Raw genomic sequence first — 12,140 nt, 5'->3', positions numbered from 1 at the left:
CAACCCAGAAACTGATCAGTGATGAATTAGAGAACAGTCTGTAACTGTGCACCTGTATGGTGGCGCTATAAGGTAGGCCTGGGGGTTTCTAATAAAGTGGACAGTCTGCATATTCTTTCATTTGTATAACCCTTTGAAATTTTTTTCTCCATTTCATCTTTACAAATGTCAACTTGAAGGAGGCGACTCTAAAAGAGAACCTCCTCGAATGTGTGCTACTACCTGCCGCTGCCTTGGCATAACAACGCAAGTGCCTTCACGAGTGTGTGCGGCTGCGCTGTTCTGACGGAGGAAGCAGAATCAGAATGACTGAGTGATCTGAAAAACATCTGAATGGTTTTAGAGGGCAGGTCCTGCCTCTCTCTTCGAGAGACTGCGGTAACAATAGCTTGCATGGTACTATTTAAGTTAACAGGGTGGTGCGTATGTGTTGTAGACACACCTCTGCTATCTACAGGTGCTGTAGTTGCACTGATATATGCTGCATTAGACTTAGATTTTTTTTACATTGGTTCTAGTACAATGAATGCACAGCCCATGGATCTGAATGCTTGATAGAAAAGCAAAAAAAAATCTCTTTAGACGTTTGATTCAACATCGTTTCTCTGTATATTTGCAATATTAAAAGAATAACAGTATAAGAACATTTTTGTAAATTATTCATCTCTGCAAACCGCATCTCACACAAGACAGCAAAGCACACACCATCTACAGAGTAATGCTTTGTGGGACAATGCATATGTAGCTATTACTGGATTCTAATATTGCGTAAAATAATATTTTTTATATTATAATGTTCTAAAAAGGAATGAGGCTCACTGCTGATATATTTTACATACTAAAATAAACCTTTATTTTACATGGCTCAAAAATACAAAGACTGAAATGATTGAACAGTAAATACATGTTATTGTGCTGCAATTTGCAACACAAAAGTCATTAAAAGATAAATAATAAACATTTTATTTGAAGGCTGGCTACAAAAGCATTTCACAATACGTGCATACACACTGAATAATGTACTTTAAAAGCAAGACTGTGTTATCTATGAAAATTTTTATCATTATTTACAAGATGACGTAAGTCGTTTAATGAAGTAAATGATATTGAACTGACATAAAGGCCCTTGATTGGCATTTGTTCCATTTATAACACTGTTATGAATGATTGCTCCCGTGCCAGATATGTAGTTAAGAACACCATACACTATATGGCCAAAAGTGTGTGGACATTAAGCGTTCCTCTTCACTTTTACCACAAATCAGTGAAATTTCCACCCTGCTAGATCTGCCCTAGACAACTGTAAGTGCTCTTATTGTGAAATGGAAGTGTCTAGGTGCAACAACAGCTCAGCCACAAAGCAGTAGACCATGCAAACTCACAGAGCAGGGCTGCTGAGTGCTGGAGCATAGCGCCTAAAATGGTTTATCTTCTGTTGCAGCGCTCACTGTAGTTCCAAACTGCCTCTGGAAGCAACATTAGCACAAGAACTGAGCACCAGGAGCTTCATGAAATGGGTTTCCATGGCTGAGCAGCTGCACACAAGCCTAAGATCACTATGTGCAATGCCAAGCGTCGGCTGGAGGAGTGTAAGGCATGCTGCCACTGGACTCTGGAGCAGGGAACTCGTGTTCTCTGGATTGATGTATCATTCTTTACTAGCTTTTAAGCACTGGGTTTGGCGGACACTGGGAAATAACTACTGGAATGTGTAGTGCCAACAGTAAATTTTGGTGGAGGAGGGATAATAGTCTGGAGCTGTTTTGATGTCCACATACTTTTGGCCATATAGTGTATCTCATGTCTGTAAAGCTAAAATGATCATTTTCTTACATAACTAACATATGATTGATGTAATTGTCTATAAATTATTTATAAATAATGTATAACGATATATGGCATTCCTACTGTAAGATGATGCTTCATGACAGTATCATAAACAGAACAAATGTCTGCCTCTTTAGTATAAGGTACCCTACGTCCACACAATGTCAATTATTTCATAAAACATCTCATGTCCTCTCGCAAAATCTGACATAAGCTGTATATAAATACAAAGGTGAAGCTTTTTAACTATGTTATACAATGTTTATACATGTGTCATAAAACCCCTATATAGGTAGCCATCAAATAAAGTGCTACCTAATAAACACTTTTAGCGGTTTAGCTTTGCATAAAACTTGAAATGTTTTAAATATAGTACATAAGCAGAGAGTTTAGATAACACAAGAAAGTGCTTACAGTGAGAATCAGTAAAAATCAGTAAACAACATTTGATTATAATTCAGTCAACAGTGATTAAGGGACTGTACATTTATCAAAGAAGCTTTTGCCTCGGCCACCACCTTCACTTCACCGTTGTTTTCAAACTAATGTTGCCAATAATAAATAAAAAATAAAGAAAACGGCAACTAGCTTTCATTCACTCACTGTTGGCCACATTTACAAGTTTGGTCAAGTGATTCCTTTGAAAGGGAGGAGACCCGTGTTTCCATGTCTTGCCTAATTGCAGCCTTACGTGAGCTGCTTAATGGCCTCGATCCACTCCATCTTCTCCTGTCGTGTGGGTGCCTGGATGAAGTAATGTCTGTCTGTCTGGGTGATGATTTTAAACAGGTTCCCCTGGACTTTGCCTTTCACACCTACACAAGGCAAGAAACAGTAGCGTTATCATTTACCTGTGAACACTCAGCGCACACTCATCCTGCTACCGTGGAAATCGCTGACTCAGGACTGTTCAGACGTATTATCACAGTCCTAAAGGTTTTACAGCTCCACAGAAACAACAATAAATTCTTCCTTCCTTTTTTATCCTCAACCCCATAAACTGCAAGGACCTGTACTGCCCACACTTCACTTCCTCACCGTCATAACCACACTCTTAAAAGAGATGGTTCTTCAAGGGTTCTTTAGTTCAGAAAATGGTTCTATGTAGAACCATGACCACTCAAAGAACGCTTTGCATGATTAAAGCGTTCTTTTCATGGTGAAATTGTTCTTCAGATGGAATGAAACTAGTGTGCTGTAGGTTGTTTTATATAGACCCTTTTTGAAAAGGGTTCTGTATAGCACCAAAAAGGGCCACAGTGTGAGTGGGCGGGGCTAAACTGCTGTAGGCTGAATAGGTGGATATGAGTAATAAGTGTTGTTTTTCATGACATCACAAAAATAATAACCAACCCATTAGCTTAGAGTTTGAAGGAATGCTCCAACATTCTTAATCCTTCAACCATTTTAATATGTTTGTAACACATCTGTGCTACACTACCACAGACAATTCCACAGTAGAACTACTGACTCAATGCACATTTATAATAGAAAACAATGGGCAGGACTACCCAGGAGAATAAGCGGAATGAATGATGTTGTATCACACACACACACACACACACACACACACACACACACACACACACATTTATACACACCCTTACCCACACTAGTGTGTCTGTGGTGTGTGTGGTCTATGTTGTGCTCCACCTTTTGGAGAAAAGAGCTTTTCTCTCTCGAAGAACATAAACACGTTTCCATGCTTTCATGCTTTCATCATCCTGGGGGATGTGGTTCACACTAACAACTAATAATACACACCTGAGGGAATGCCGTTGTCGTCCAGGGAGGAAACCAAACAGCCGCGTAAAGAGAAGCCGCCTGCTGGATTGATGTCATCCTGAGGAGTGATGTCATCACAGGAAGCAGACAAGTCAGTACACATTGCAGCATCGTAAAAAAATGCTTGAAGTATAGCACAGGCAAAATCAGTCTATGAGATCCACTCCTTAAATCTAATCAAGTGTTTATTTGTGTTGGATTTGTGTTCAAGTGTGCTGTACGGCTGGGCGATACAGGCCAAAATCATGATATAAATATGTCCATATCATTCGATATTGATGATTATCGTTATAAGTTGTTATAAGTTGAAATAGCATTTTGGAAAATATGGAATAGTATATAGAACCTTTTTGAATATGGTTCTATATAGCACCAAAAAGGGTTCTTCTATTATTACAAGCTTGACATCGTAACCCTTTTTGGTGCTATATAGGACTGTATTTAGAACCATCTCACCATGCAATGAACCATTTAACCCCTTAAAATCTCAGGCTTATTACATACTAAGGCTTGTTATTCAGTAACTACAGGGACTTCAGTGCAAACTGGCTGAGCTATTTCAGATTGAGGAAACATACTGGTAATATTACATGCATTATCAATATCCACAACTATTTGATTGATCAGTTTATAGATCCTAGTGTGCGATGATGTTTGCAGAGTGATATAATCTCTCACCTTGCTGGGGTCGTAGTAGTGCAAGAAGCCAGGTTCCGCCCTCAGCACGAACAGCCGCACCTTCCAGTTCTTAACCTTGTGTCCCTGAGAGACACACACACACACACACACACACAAACACACAAACACCACACACACACACACACAAACACACAAACACCACACACACACACACAAACACACAAACACCACACATGTAGGGGTGATCAGATTTAACATTTTGTTTTGGCTTGTTTTATTCATGTTAAGTACAGCCAGCAAATTTGGAAACACCTTAACTTATTTCTGGTCTGAAAGATAAATAAGACCTATGATCTGGACAACTCGGTGACAACACTATATTACCAAAAATATAACATGGGGGGTCATTAATGCTTAATCCTTTATTTATCTATATCATCACTCATTTATGATTAATCATTAATCATTAAAAAAGCATGAACCCCTTTGAAAGCCTGAGGGCCCACATTCCTCACTCTCTTACCTACAGAACTTACATTGAGTAGTTTTATGACTGTTGTTCTATTATAAGCATGTGTCCTCACCTGTTTGAGCAGGTATCCTCTCTTCTTCACTCTTCCACTCAGCTCCACTGCAGACACAGACTTCTCCGCCTTTACACTCCCTCGCTTCTTAAAGCTGTCAGCCTGAGACACGCACACACACACACACACACACACACAGTCAGAAAACAGAGCTGCTGTCAGTTCAGCACATTTTTAATGAGAGAAGAGAATAGAAGAAAAGAGAGGAGAAAAAAGAAGAGAAGAGAAAAAGAGAAGTGAGAAGAGAAGAGAAGAGAAGAGAAGTGAAGTGGACATACAAAGCTGTAGAGAGCGGTGGAATCGTCCAGGAACTGTTCCCCCAGAGCAGCGTTACGGATGGCCTCCACACTCTTGATGCCCACAGCCCTCACACTGCCTTCGTCCAGCAGCGCCGACGCCAGCGTCACAGCCTCCACCCGCGTCAGAGCCAACTGCATAAACACCAGCCAGTCCACCACCGCTGAGCCTGCACTCACATCAGTCACAACCTTCATTACTAAAGGGCCCATGTCACACATTTAGTGCTATTTATTTCCTCCACTTACAACCTTTGTGTGGTTTTATGTCCCAAACTTTCCCTATTTTCCAGCCTCTCTTTATCCCTATTGGTTTGTGTCCACTGCAGATACATTCTTTGTCCAGAATTTTGCTATCTATCTATCGATCTATCTATCTATCTATCTATCTATCTATCTATCTACCAGATCACTCAGAGGAACCTGCCATCACTAGCCAGAGTGAGAGAAACCAGCTCTAACATCCCACAACCCAGAAATACAGCACAAACACACAGCCGGATCACTGTAAAACCTGCTATTAGCTCTCTGTTTTAGCCTTCATGTGGCAACAAAAGGGTTAAACATTACTGCGCCTTTAAGACTGATATATATCATCGACTTCTGTTCTGATTGGCTGCCTGATTGAGCCTCACGGGCTGAAATTTACGGAACAAATTGTCTAGCTTCTTTATCCGGTTCTTTCAGATGTGTGGATCCTTTGGAAAACTGCAGGGATCCATTTGCTTCCTGGCAGCCAGGAACAGCACAGCGTTTAATCGTTTTCCCACATCTTCCACTCCAATAACTCACAGACTATCTCAACACTCTGTATCACTTCATCAGGTGTGGGTGGGGCTAAACTACTCTACTGCTGCTGAATGGGCAATAATATGGAAACATGGTTATGACGTCAGGTTTTGCAGCTTAGCTTCCAAAATTGAGGAAAAATTGGTTTTCAATGAAATCGACCCTTTAACATTCCCGGCTGACCGTGCTTACAGACACTGACCTGAGAAGCAGTTGATGTAGGTGCTGCCCTGCTCCACGTGGCTGCTCATCTTGATGCCACTGTGTACGTCGTACATGGAGTCCACCACCTGACTGATACACAGAGACACTCACTTTAGGACATAGTGTGGGTCAGTGAGAGTGACCCTCCACCCAATACCATCCACACAAAGCAACTCTGTGGTCAGAAATGGACCACTGATGAAGGTCTAACACAAGCTGTGCATCAACAGATGAGCTACTGTCTCTAACTGCACACCAGCAAGGTGGAGCTACAAGAGAGGCGTTTCCAATAATGTGGCTGGGGAGTGTAGACTCAATTGTTTGTTACACCAACAGTGTGAACATCCTTGAATCACTTGCTGTTTTAATAATTATTTTAATCAATAATAACAGTGCAGATTAAAATATATTATTAATTAGACACCAAAAGATTTTTTTCAATATTTCAAGATTTTTGGATATGAATCACTAATTCATATCATGAAACATATTTATATCAATTTATAGTAATTTCTTGTCAGGTTATCAGCCTTGAGATTTGATTGGACATTGAGTTTTATTAGAACTTTATTCTGGATATGAATTTAATTAGAGCTTCATTTTGGATATTAAATTCATTCTGGATGTTATTATAAACTTATTCTGAATATTAATTGTATTTTAAATTCCTTCTGGATATTAATTTTACTATAAATTTATTTTGGATATTAGTTTTATTATTACTCAATTCTAATAATAATTTAATCAAAACTTAATTCTGGATATTACTTTTATTAACAATTCTGGACTCATTCAATAAAATCATTCTGTATTCATTCAGGATGTCAATTTTATTAGACCTTAATTTGTATTATTTCTGTTATAAATTCATTCTGGATAATTAATTTATTAGAACCTCATTCAGGATTTCTTCACTTTCTTCTTGACGTGTTGTTTAAGAGCTGTGAAGTTGTGAAGTACAGTCAACATTTTAGACTCATATCTGTTTTATATGATTGACAGCATTTTCAGTGGTACTGCAGGTTCTGCTGGACTGTGAAGAGGATCTCCATCCTGACGGTTCCTCACCTGAGGTTGATGTTGTGAAGCTGCAGTGATTTGGAGCCTTTGCGTGTGGGTGCAGGTGGGGTGTTGGTGCCCCCTGGGTGGAGTTTCTGTACTGCAGCTCTGATCTCTGTAGCCCACTCGTCTCGCTCCTCCCTCGAACACGCCTCCAGGAAAAACTCCTCCGAGGACCTGGTCTTCAGCCTCAGCACCAACTGTGGGAGGGAAACAAAGTGGTTACTATGACAACAACCTCAGCAATGCTCTCTCTCTCTCTCTCTCTCTCTCTCTCTCTCATGCTATCTCTCTCTCTCTCTCTCTCTCTCTCTCTCTCACACACATACACACACCTGCTCTCTCTCTCTCTCTCTCTTTCTCACCCGCTATCTCTCTCTTTCTCTCCCCCTTACCTCTCTATATCTTATTTCTCTATATCTTTCCTTCCGTGTCTTTCTTACTTTCTCTTTCATTCTCTCCCTCTGTCTCACTCTCTCTCTCCCTCTCTCTCTCTCTTTCTCTTTCTCTCTTTTCTCTCTTTGTATCTGTCTTTCTATTTTCTTTCTTTCTTTCTTTCTTTCTTTCTTTTCTGTCTCTATCCCTTTACCCCATTTCACTCTTTCTTTCCATCTCTCACTCTATATCTCTTTTCTTTTTCTGTGTATCTCTTTCCCTCTTTCTCTTTCTCTCTCTCTCTCTCTCTCTCTCTCTCTCTCGCTCTCTCTCTTTTCTCCAGATTAGACCTGCACTCATCAGTGCTTGCCCTCATATCAGGACAACACTCACTATTTAACACCCCTATTTAACTATGAACCGCTGTACGGAGGAGATACGGCTCATTTTGCACCAAACACACAGCTTCTGCATGTCCAGACGCAAAGTTTTATTATGATTATTACTATGATATAAAGCTTATGTTGTGTAATGGTCCAAAAACACGCTGCAGCAGGTTCAGATCCCAAAGAATCCAGTGACTCTATCTGTAATAAATCTAACAAGCCAGAACATGAGAGTCCTGCACTAGACTTCAAATATGCAAGGAGCTCCAGAGACCTGCAGCTGTGAGTTAGAACACAATCAGAGCGACACACCCAGCAGCACCGCTCAGGTCATATCAGGTCAGACTAAAGCTCTACGGCTGGTCATTAGGAGGTGGAGCTGTGATATTATAATAATAAAGAACTTCTGAATGTCCGATGAACCCACTGACTGTGGCACCAGGTGAACAGATGATCATAGCGTGAAGTGAACAGACTTTCTGCTTCTCACGAGTCTCAACAACTAAATATAATATGACATCAGCATTTACTGTTTTCACTCTTCACCTTCATTACAGCTTCCATTCTTTCCAGGAGACTCACTTTCAGTTCCTCAAAGAATCTGCAGACACACCTCCAAAGTTCAGTCTTAGAAGCTGGTTGATCATTTTCTGAAGTAGTCAAACACATTCAGTGGTGTTGAGGTCTGGACTCTGGGGTGGTCAGTCCATCGTTCAGCTTCTTTGTTTGATGTGTCCGTCTCCTTTTCTCAGTGAGGTTCTTCTTGATCAGCTACACATCCTTTCACAGCGCTGAGTCGTCTTCTCACAGTGGAAGGATGGACAGAAACACCTGTGGATGTTTTCAGATCTGAAGCAGCTTGATTTTCTCCTCTCTCTCAGAGATGAAAGCTTTAAGTGCTGTTTATCTGATGGGGGCAGTTTTGGTGTCTACCAGGTCTTCCAGGTGGCTGTTAGGAGTCAAATTATCTTGTTTAGCTTTTAATCACCTTCTGAACTCCAGCTTCAGAAAGTCCTGTTTTTTCTTTATGCAAGTGGATTATTTTATATCTAATCTCCTCAGAAATACCTCCTAAAAGTGAATAACTTGTACTTAATGGCCATTTTGGTTGAACTCTAGCTTTAACTATTATGTCGTGCCCTCTGAGTGACCGACAGAGTGTTATCTTACCGGTCTGTTTTCGAATTCCAGGTAAGGGCAGGTAATCTCACAGCCGGTTAAAGGGATGGTCCCTTTGTGGCGGGAGTCCCTCTTGCCCCCTTCATATTTGTAATACAGCAGCTTATCCGCTTTCAGGACGAACCACCGGACCTTCCAGTTGAGAACCACGTGACCCTGAGGAGGGGAGCGAAGACAAGATGTTAGAAAATGACAATATAACGAGGCCTACATTACTTACAGTAGCCTGAGGAGGTTCACCTACTGCTGACACAGGCTACTCCACTCACACTGAAGTTATAAGGAGTGTTCACAGCAGCCCAGACTGCTTTATGAAGAAGACAGAATACAGAGCAGCCAATCACAGCAGATCTTATTTACACATATCAGCCTTGAAGGCACACTAACAAAAACAGCCTGTTTGATTCTGAGGGATAAAGAGATGAATTATGACTGTTTTGACCCATAAAAGCAAAAAAAACGCTGTTTTGAAACATACCATTCAGTCCTTACAGGCCACATGTGAAAAGTAAGCTAGTTTTGGATTTACTTCACAAACTCATTTATAAATATCACTGCTGTCAGAAGAAAACCTCATATCTGCTTTTTTGATGTTTACAGTTTTTGACATAATTCAAAAATGCCTGTTGCTCTTTACATTGTCTGTAAATTTGATGAAGAATGGACCAAAGGAAACGGCCCAAAAATACTTGGAAAAATGTCTGGTTCCATTGACTTACAATAGAAGTAAAGTATGTTTTTTCCTTCTCCTGTAAAGTTACCATTTTGGAGATACGAGGTTTTCCCCTGACAACAGCAATATACACCTATTCAACCTAATTAAGTTTAGCCCCGCCCACACACAGACATTATAAGTATTATCCTTTCAGCCTAGACCACTTTTTCAATGAGCCAGAATACAAGACAGCCAACCACAACAGAGCTTTTTTACATATATCAGTCTTAAAGGCACAATAACAAAAACTGCCTGTTTAATTCTAGAGAGGTTGTAAAAGGCTCTTGTAAAAATGATGAATAACACATGTTTTTGGTAAATAAAATCATACAAATGTTATAAGCTGATCTCAGGGGTGGGAAATAAAATACAGGAAAAATGCAAGATATGGGCCCTTTATAATTAATATGATTAATAACTGAGTAATAAAGAGTTCTTTAAAATGTTCAGGAGAGTCAGAGCTTCTATCAGATGCTCTCTTATATGCTCTGTAGTCAGTGTAGTTACTGAATAATAAGCCTCAAGATGTAATAAGACTAAACTTTAAGGGGCTAAGACAGTTTAACAAAACCCACAACTCAAAAAAACAGAACTCAAAAATGTGTCTTACCCTCTTCACCAAAAATCCATCTTTAAGAACAGAGCTGTCCTGCACGTTGTTGTCCATGGCTAATTCTGAATGTTGTGAGTGCGGTCAGCTCTGGAGGTGTTTTATAGCCCTAGCAGAATTCCCTTGCTCTTGCGTCATCGCACGCACCACACCCTGCTCACCTCGGAGCCTCGGGGCGCAAAAAAGCCAGCAGGAACCTGACAGGTAAGTAGGAAGAACAGTAATAAAACAGGGGACGCGAAACAACGTGCCCCGAGTCAGGGCAGACCCTTTAAAACACTACACTGAACAGAACTGAAGAAAGTGAAGATTAAAGCTGAGGAGCTGGAACCAGACCGAGCTTGAACCTTCTCAGGCTGGATGGAGGCTCAGGTAGCTGCTCATGAGTCACTTCCAAAAGTGTTGAGTCACAGGCGGCGGGCAGTGGTGTTGAAATCAACAGGTCACCATGGTTACACAGTGATTTTACTTCAAAGAGCCAGAGATGAATCTTCAGCATTACTCAGCTCCTCAGAGCTTAGTCTGAAAACAGAAGAGCTATGGTTACCAAATAGAGTATTAAACCAAATAAAAAAAGCAAATATATATATATATATATATATATATATATATATATATATATATATATACGCTGATCAGGCATAACATTATGACCACCTCCTTGTTTCTACGCTCATTGTCCATTTTATCAGCTCCACTTACTATATAGGTGCACTTTGTAGTTCTGCAGTTACAGACTGTAGTCCATCTGTTTCTCTGCATACCTTGTTAGCCCCGTTTTACCCTGTTTTTCAGTGGTCAGGACCCCCACGGACCCTCACAGAGCAGGTACTATTTGGGTGGTGGATCATTCTCAGCGCTGCAGTAACACTGACGTGGTGGTGGTGTGTTAGTGTGTGTTGCGCTGGTCTGAGTGGATCAGACACAGCAGTGCTGCTGGAGTTTTTAAACACCTCAGTGTCACTGCTGGACTGAGAATAGTCCACCAACCAAAAATATCCAGCCAACAGCGTCCTGTGGGCAGCGTCCTGTGACCACTGATGAAGGACTAGAGGATGATCAACACAAACTGTGCAGCAGCAGTCAAGGTGGACTGACAAGATAGGAGCGTCTAATAGAGTGGACAGTGAGTGGACACAGTGTTTAAAAACTCCAGCAGCACTGCTGTGTCCGATCCATTCATATATATATGTATATATATATATATACATATGTGCTTTTTTAATTTGGCTTAGGAAATGTTTTATATACATATATATATATATATATATATATATATATATATATATATATATATATAACATTTCCTAAGTTTGGGTTTAACTGTCATTAATTTGTTACTATTAATAAATAAAATTATTGTCATATGCATATACTTTTCCTAATTTTGGGTTCAGTTGTCATAGTAATTATTTCAGTTATTTCATATACAATAACAACGTACAGAATTTAACATCCGTCCTAGCCCAAAAGGATGGCCTGCCCACTCCAGGTTAGGGGAAAGGACCTGCCCCAGGTGGAGGACTGTAAGTATCTTGGGGTTTTGTTCACGAGTGATGGGAAGAGGGATGGTGAGATCGGCCGCACGCTAGGACAGGCAGCAGTAGCAATGCGGTCTGTTTACCAGTCGGTCTACATCCTGACCCTCACCTGTGGTCACCAACTAATCAGCACTCAGTAGCAGTAATGTGT

General features: G+C 40.5%; 1 protein-coding gene across 1 annotated transcript; it reads right to left on the bottom strand.

Moving 5' to 3' along the window:
- Window positions 1-1,765: 1,765 nt before the first annotated feature.
- Window positions 1,766-10,557, bottom strand: plek2 (pleckstrin 2). The gene is made up of 9 exons (XM_036575189.1): window positions 10,449-10,557; window positions 9,115-9,279; window positions 7,193-7,383; window positions 6,123-6,214; window positions 5,114-5,301; window positions 4,836-4,937; window positions 4,291-4,374; window positions 3,592-3,670; window positions 1,766-2,642 (listed from the first exon to the last, which is right to left on the bottom strand). Exons 1-9 carry the CDS (start codon window positions 10,503-10,505, stop codon window positions 2,515-2,517), a joined length of 1,086 nt encoding a protein of 361 aa, XP_036431082.1. The 5' UTR covers window positions 10,506-10,557; the 3' UTR covers window positions 1,766-2,514.
- Window positions 10,558-12,140: the final 1,583 nt, after the last annotated feature.

This window comes from Colossoma macropomum, unplaced genomic scaffold (genome assembly GCF_904425465.1).
Source record: "Colossoma macropomum unplaced genomic scaffold, Colossoma_macropomum, whole genome shotgun sequence".
Lineage (NCBI taxonomy): Eukaryota > Metazoa > Chordata > Actinopteri > Characiformes > Serrasalmidae > Colossoma > Colossoma macropomum.
This window is presented reverse-complemented; position numbering and strand designations above follow the sequence as displayed.

Excerpts from the sequence above, each read along its gene's own strand:
- plek2 (XM_036575189.1), bottom strand. The coding sequence starts at position 10,505 with ATGGACAACAACGTGCAGGACAGCTCTGTTCTTAAAGATGGATTTTTG. Across the intron at positions 9,280-10,448 it reads ATGGATTTTTGGTGAAGAGG|GGTCACGTGGTTCTCAACTG; the intron begins GTAAGACACATT and ends TCCCCTCCTCAG. Across the intron at positions 6,215-7,192 it reads CTTCACAACATCAACCTCAG|TCAGGTGGTGGACTCCATGT; the intron begins GTGAGGAACCGT and ends TCTGTGTATCAG.